The sequence below is a fragment of the Bemisia tabaci genome, chromosome 1 (genome assembly GCF_918797505.1).
Source record: "Bemisia tabaci chromosome 1, PGI_BMITA_v3".
NCBI classification, from domain to species: domain Eukaryota; kingdom Metazoa; phylum Arthropoda; class Insecta; order Hemiptera; family Aleyrodidae; genus Bemisia; species Bemisia tabaci.
The window spans coordinates 71113796-71121460 of NC_092793.1; the positions used below are offsets into that span (position 1 = coordinate 71113796).

Sequence of the window (7665 nt, forward strand, 5' to 3'; positions counted from 1 at the left end):
AAAAACTAAAATTCTAGCACTTTCATTAAATTTCCTAACTTATTGAAAAAATTGATTAACCATCTGCTCAAAACTTAGTTTCCTATCATTATTTACTGTAATTTTCTGCTGTTAGCAAGTTAACTTCATTCAAATCTATTTAGTCTATCTTGCCATTTGGCATGAATTAAGTAGATAAATTAAATAGGGCAGATCGATTCGATCTTTAAAGTTAGCGAACACACATTAGTGAACCTAGCGGCCGTGTTGCAAACTGGTTGAACAGAGCAGTTTACCTTATCAGCCACGCGAGCGCGCTACTCGGCCAATTCGGCAGTGACGAGCAAAAATAGCCGCGAAATGTTCGAATTGCGAAAATTCCCTGACTTTCACCGGTTTTCGATCGAATTCCCTGACTTTTCCCGGTTTTCCAGACAGTGATCAAATTCCCTGATTTTTCCCGGTTTTCCAGACCTGCAGACACCCTGTTTTTGTCTTTGCATTGTCCTATCGTTTGATGTAGATTACTTGTAAATGCCTTGATACTAATCGTAAAGGTTGAAAAGCTTTGGCTCTGAGTTGATAAACGCATTTCATAACATGGCATTTACAGCGACCCTGAAAAGTCAGTGAATTCAGAGGAAAAGTGAAGGAACTTTGCGACTAGTGCATTCGCTCAGCAACTACAGCCAGAGCCATTGCAGAGAGTGTAAACAACTTCCAAGTGCCTTTTTTACTTGTTTTGAATCTTTAAAAGTGGAAATTTTGTCCAGAGTTGAGTAGAAGGCAGTGTAATTCAAAGAAAATAAATTTAAGTTGAAGTTTTGCTCAAAGATCTAAAAATTCGGAAATTTCGTTTCTAAGCCAAAGCGTAAAAAGTCAGAATAAGTTAGAAAATGAAGAAATTTTAAAAGTCCTGATTCCACCATCCCATCACAATGTAACTAATGTCTAATGTCTTTGGTAATGAAATGTGAAGAATTCTACAAAAATACTATTGCTCCAAAATTAAGCCAAAGTAGTAATGATAACCTACTGATAATTGGAAAGGAAATGATTCATTATTGATCAGTTGTGAGTACTTAATTGAACTCGGCTAAAGAGATGCTAAATTGCACCTTTCACTTTTCATACTAACTTTGTTTGTGATATCTGTACCAATCCATTGAATTCAATAGTTAAAGCAAGCAGCCAATTCTGCATCTTTTCACAGTTATTCAAATGTTTTATGATAGCTGTAATGGAGTAGTGTGACACTCATTATTCTCATCCCAAAAACAAGTCAATCTTTATTTTTTTTCCTTTTCTTTCTTTTTTTCCAGAGCAAAAAGCCAAAAAAGCTGAAACCCAGAAACGAGAAATTGCGAGGCGGGCTAGAGAAGAACACCGCAGATCTTCCATTATTGGAATTAACATAGACTTAAAAAGTGCAGAAAATAATACAATCCCCGCTGTGCAGCCTTTGCCAAGTCCATTTCTTGAAAGGTATGTATTAAATCCTGCCTTTTTGTCAACATTATTGCTCCGTGCGTGCGTAACAACAGCTTTTTGAATCTAGGATTAGTCTGTGTGTGGATGGACCCTGCCATCCTGATCTTGAATAAGGCACACTACATGAATCGTTGTCAAACTTGCGCCAACCAACCCCAGAATTACAGACAAACCTGAATAAGTCAAAATGCATCAGGATCAAGAGTTAATTTCAACTTAGCAGGGTTTCTGTGTTAAGTATCCCCCCCTTTAATTCCGAACTGCAATTTTAAATTTCGCGTCTAAAATGCATCAGAATTACCTATTACTGCAATGGCATGTTTGCTGTTCATGACTGCTGCCGGCAAGCGTGAGTTAAAAGTACTCCACGATCAAAAATGACACAGACGTTTTGGAATTAATAAGCATTCCTAAAACTTTAGTGCCTCCTCAAGTTGTTCTTTACTGTGCTAAAACCAAGGCTTCAGTACAGTTATAGAAGGAGAGTGTAGACCGAATGAAGTGTGGTTAAAACCTGTTACACAGTTACTCCTTTCTCAATTAAGCATAGAGTGGCAAAACAAATTTACGACAAAGGGTAGGGAAAATGGAGGCAAGACTTTGAAGAGTAAATTTACTAGTTACAGGAACTTTCTGAGAGATCTTTAAGTTTTGGCCAAAAACCGTACCATTTGGAGGGTTTTACGAGCTAGTTCTAATTTGTACAACTTTCCCTGCATTGGATAAATGGGTGAAGAAAGGGACCGGGCCATTTTTACAAGTTAGAGATACCTGCGATTCAGTGAGGTTTGACTGATCATGGAAAAGAGCAAAAATAATTTGTTACCACGGCTTTAATGCAAAAAATAGAAGTAATGAGTCAAGTGAGAAATGAATTTACAGAGCTTTCACAGCAAAAGTCCTCATCTCTTCCACCTTCTGAAACACTCTTTTTGATTGATGAGGGGGACAGGATTATGCTTCAACATGTTACAAAATGTAATAGAGCTCGTTAGGCATGCCTTATTTCTGAATTTCATGAATATCAATTTGACTAAATCATAAAACCTCTTCACCTCACTCAAAATCTACCGCCAACAGAAAAAATATAAAGGAAAATTCTGATCCGTCACTAAAAGAGGCCAACAGACCTACATTTATTCTTTACTTTTTTCAATAGTCTAATATTTTTGCTAATTCTCTTTGTTTTTAGCCCATCTCCTTTAACTGTAGATACTCAACAATTTGACTTCAATGATCGAAAAACGCCAACCAAAGAGGCAATTATCCAATGGTACCAAACAAGCGAATTTCCTAGGGGAACCGGTCTCACGAGTGATCGAACCAGTGTTGCTCCCTGGTTTCATGGTTAGTAATGAATCATTTTTAAAATTTTGTTTAAAACATTCGTTTACGAAACTGACTGTGCTTGAAGGATTTAAACCATCTATTTCTCAATCGAGGGAAGTATTGTATCGGAAAAATCACATTTAATTGTGAGATCCAATACTTGAGATGATTTCAAAACATCAACGATGATATTATCAATTATGTTAAAAATATTCAGTGGCAAAATGTAAAATTCCAAAATAGAATATCACAAGAGGCCAGAAAGTCTTCACCAAGAGATTTCTTCTTCAGTCTTATTTTTCAACTTCTTTTTTAAAAATATGCTTCTACAGGATTAATTCTTATTATTATACTTTGTAAATCACTATACTATACTCCATACCCAGGGTTTTTTATAATGGAAACAATATTTTTTCTAAGGGCCCAAGGGCCGCAGTCCAAGTTTCCTGTTTCCGAGTTTCTTCAATCTCTTGAAGCCAAAAAATGCAAAACCTCAACAAAGGTAAAAATATAAAAAACCCATACATTTAGGGCTCAAAAGATTGAACGCATGCTGAATGGCACAGTTTTTTCCGTTTCTCTGGAAACAAGGATTTTAGTGCTTGAGCCATTCAGAAAAATATCTGTTCAATTTTTGGGATCTTATAAAAGATTATAAGTAGCCGAAAAGAAAGGCCGATCAGCCGTTCTTTAAGACGTCAGTTTTGCTGGTTGCATAACTCGGTATAGATCGTCGCCACTTAATGGTCAGCAAAAATAACAAGAATTCGCCAAAATATCGAATTCCTTTTGTCTAGTATTATATATTTTACCCTTCCAGAAACAAGATGACCTATATCATCCATTGCAGTAATATGTCACTGCGGATTCTTCCACCTTGATTTTTTCAGTGATGTACGCAAAATCAATCGCAAATATCTACAGTCCGAATCGATCAACCTAAGGTGATGGGCCAAAGCGAAAAACAGTCATTTTTTGATACTTGGAGCCGCAACGTAATGATTTTAGAAGAGGCTCGACTGTTAAACCGTAGCCATTCACATATATTCAGAATTCTTTCTACAGGGAAGCAAAAATGGCTGCTTCAAACGCTCAAAATTTTAATATTCATCTTACTCCTTTCTTCACGCGTCAAAATGGTTGAAATTTTCCTCAAATAATGCAAAAGACTGCAACTCAATTCATGCTCTGTGGATTGTTGTTTAAATTTTTCAAACATTTTGATTTCCAATCATGCCGTGTTTAAGCGTGGCGGTAGGGATTGGGTAGAGAGTTGGAATTCTTTATGTGTGAGTATTATCACATTCAATGATCATTCTTTGTTACCATGGTCGAAAAAAAAAAATTCTACTTCAACCTGCCCTAGTGCCCATCCTGTATGAACCACTGATATAACTAGAAAAATATTTGTTTTTACTTCAGAAAGTCTCATGTGAATTACCTAATCATTGTCTCTTTTCTTACAGGTCTAATCACAAGACAAGAAGCCGAGTCATTGCTGAGTACGCGCCCAGTAGGTAGTTTTCTAGTTCGTTTATCGGAAAAGATTTGGGGATATGCAATCAGCTATCGAGCAGTAGACCGATACAAACATTATTTGATTGACGTTTCACCATCTCATTACCAGTTTTTTGGAGCTAATCAACTCAGTCACAACTCCTTATGTAAGCATAAAGCATATTTATCAATCATGTTCTTCTAATTCCACTAAATATTCTCGCTTACTTACAATAATTATTTCTGTGGTGTACCCATGCCTTTTGAAGTGCACACAGTTGTTAACTGAGGCAATCCTTTTACCTCTTGCAATTAAGATATTGTCTGAAAAGAAATTTGATCGTAAGAGGAGTGACTTATTTATCAGCTTTAGCTTTTAGTCCAGGCGCCTGGTAAGTCTACCTGGAATTTTGGGTACACAGCGATTTGTTTGGCCTACTTTATGTTTTTTGGGTCGCTAAATCCGAATCTGAAGTTTCCGCACGCGTATCTGGTGAGCATTTTCCGCTATTTTGAAAAAATGGCCTAAAAAGGCCTTTTTTTGCGGTTTTTTTTATATAGCGGCTACGGATGAGGAAAAGTCCCGGATTTAGCTAATGTTTTGAATAGCTGACATAATTTGGAAGAAAATGGTATATAAATATGCTAGGTTTGCTCAAAAATTGAGGAACCTCGGATTTCGGAACTTTGGAACGCTTCGGAACTTGGCTGACCGCGGCGAGCCGGATCGCGCGTTGACAGGTGCGCCGCGAAAACGTGAATGGGCGCGATGTTCACGATGCTGTATCTTCCTCAATTTTTAAGCAAACCTAACATATGTATACACCATTTTCTTCCAAATTATGTCAGCTATTCAAAACATTGTAAAAACATTAAATCCGGGACTTTTCCTCATCCGTAGCCGCTATATCAAAAAAACCGCAAAAAAAGGCCTTTTTAGGCCATTTTTTCAAAATAGCGGAAAATGCTCACCAGATACGCGTGCGGAAACTTCAGATTCGGATTCAGCAACCCAAAAAACATAAAGTAAGCCAAAAAAATCGCTGTGTACCCAAAATTCCAGGTAGCCTCATTCTTAGCTACCAGGCGCCTGGACTATTTAGCTATCCCACAATTGAATCACCACACAGCATCTTGCTTTCTTTGGTACCCCAAAAAAGTTTAGGATTGGTTCTAAGTACGTATTAATTTGTAAATATGACAGGATTTGTTTTTTCTTCATCAGAGGAGGTCCTTTTCACAAGCACCACCAATAATCTTGAGAGTCTAAAGAAAAATTTATGATCGATCGGAGCTAGCAGCTCCTCAAATTCCCCTCATACAGTTTTTTTATGTGCCAGTTTCCATCAGGAACCAACTATGGATACATCTCACTAATGAAACATGCATAACATTAAAAGTTTAACTCTGAAAACACTAGTCCAAAAAAAATCTCAACTTTTCAAGCGATCAGAAAACCGTAGTATTTTTGCATTTGATCACATCTGTGTTGGTAACTTGGTGCCTATTTGGTCATGTTTCAATTTTTCAGGTTTTTTTTTTTATTGTAAAAACGAGTAAACCCAATACCAAGGTTTTAAAGTTCTATATTGGACCCATTGCCTCATGATTTAATTTGATTGACCCAGCTCCACGTAGAATTAGTATTTACATCAGCAAAAATCAGTAACTGCGAACATTAACCCACTCGCATGCAATGATCGATTTTCCTACTGTACCTAGAAGTACAATGAAGAATTTCAATACTTGGTTGAACATAATTATATTGAAATTAAGGGAACGGCAAAGAAAATTTCAAACTCTATATGTGTTCTTGGTTAAAAACATAAATCATAAGAGGAGCGAAAATAAGACAGAGTTATGCAGTGAGGTTGATTCTAGTTAGAGCCGTTCCGATTTCCACTTAACATTTTTACATGATTGATGTGCATACTGTTAACTTAGTTAATGTACGTTGCACATAATATGACTTCATTTGTTTAATTTTCAGGTGATCTAATCCAGTATCATCAAAAACATCCGATTACCATTCGAGGAGGAGAGATCCTGTATCAGTCTTGTCAGCGAAATATCGCAGTGCCAATCATTCTTCAGGATCTAATGTGCAATCTGAGATGAGCATTGTTTATTTTATGACCTGCCATAAATTTTACCAGTTTATTTTTTATCTCTTAATGATGTGTCTTTCCTTTTTGAGATGTTTTGTTAATGCGAGAGACGAGTTGCCTTGTACTTAAAAAAAGTAACACTTTATTTATGAGCTTCGATCAGTGTATAGTTTTAAGTTTGCTATAATTTTTATAATGCTGTTTTATAATTGAAAAATGAAATGTGTGAAAAAATTTATTTGTCAATAGTCTAGCCTTGTTCATTAATTATCCTACAACTTTCTCTCTTTTGAAGTAAGAAAAAAATCAATTTAGTAGGTTAGGCTCTTATAAACTTTGACCAACTAAGACCAGATTTTCATTGAGGACTCCAGTAAAATTTTCACTAAAACCAATTTGGTAACCTGCATTGATTTCCACTTTTTTCCCAGTTTACTTATTTTAGTTACACAGTAACCTAAGAAAAAGTTTTGAAAAACTTTGAAGTTCTTTTGAAAGACTCCATTTGAGAGCTAACACAATATTTTAGTATGTAGCAGGCACAAAATCAAAAATTGTCAGGCACTCAACAATTTTGAACCCACGTTTCACAATCTGATTCTAAGTGATTAGAAATGTTTGAGTCAGCCCCAGAGATGCAGTGGTCAAGACAATTTGCTACCAGCACTGTAATTCCAGTCTCAATCCCCTCTAGTAGCAGATTATTGAGGACACTTTTCTGCAGCCTGATTGATGAAATTTTGAGTTTTTCCAATGACATAGGTTAAATGGCTGAGCATGATTGGTCGGCAATGTCTTATCGCTGCTTTGTCGGTAGGAATGGATGACAAACTAAAGGCACCTCTTGAGTTTCCATCAGTATGTCGTCCTATCCACCCGACAACGTAGCGATAAGACATAGCCGACCAATCACGCTCCTCCATTTAACCTATGTCATTCATGTCCACCAGACAAACACGAAATTTTAACAATCAGGCTGCTGTCTTTGTGGCCGAGGATAGCCGTATGACTCCAATTCCTATGGACCTTAGTCCGATGATATTATACCCTTTTTAAGTCTCCTTACAGCAAAAATGATCTAATGAATATGACATGTAATTCATCAAAATGGCTATCATAAGTTTCTAAGTTCTAATTTAAATTATGAGACATCTGAAACTTAATAATTTAATAGAAAAAAACTTACATCGAAGAGAATAATGACTTCTATGATGGAAAATGAAGTCAGTGTGTCTGTTATTTTAAGAAAATAATGACAAAA

The 7665-nt window shown here is 36.3% G+C and overlaps 1 protein-coding gene across 5 annotated transcripts in view; it reads left to right on the plus strand.

Annotated features, from left to right (window-relative positions):
* Positions 1-6652, plus strand: part of LOC109033153 (SH2 domain-containing protein 4B) — a 97134-nt gene extending 90482 nt beyond the window's left edge. For all 5 annotated transcript variants that reach the window (XM_019045623.2, XM_019045624.2, XM_072306108.1 and 2 more), the window contains 4 exons: positions 1302-1464; positions 2663-2817; positions 4266-4463; positions 6287-6652. In XM_019045623.2, coding sequence (XP_018901168.1) covers positions 1302-1464; positions 2663-2817; positions 4266-4463; positions 6287-6414 — 644 coding nt within the window. In that variant the 3' untranslated portion in view covers positions 6415-6652. The remainder of the gene's footprint in view (positions 1-1301; positions 1465-2662; positions 2818-4265; positions 4464-6286) is intronic.
* The last annotated feature ends 1013 nt before the right edge of the window (positions 6653-7665 follow it).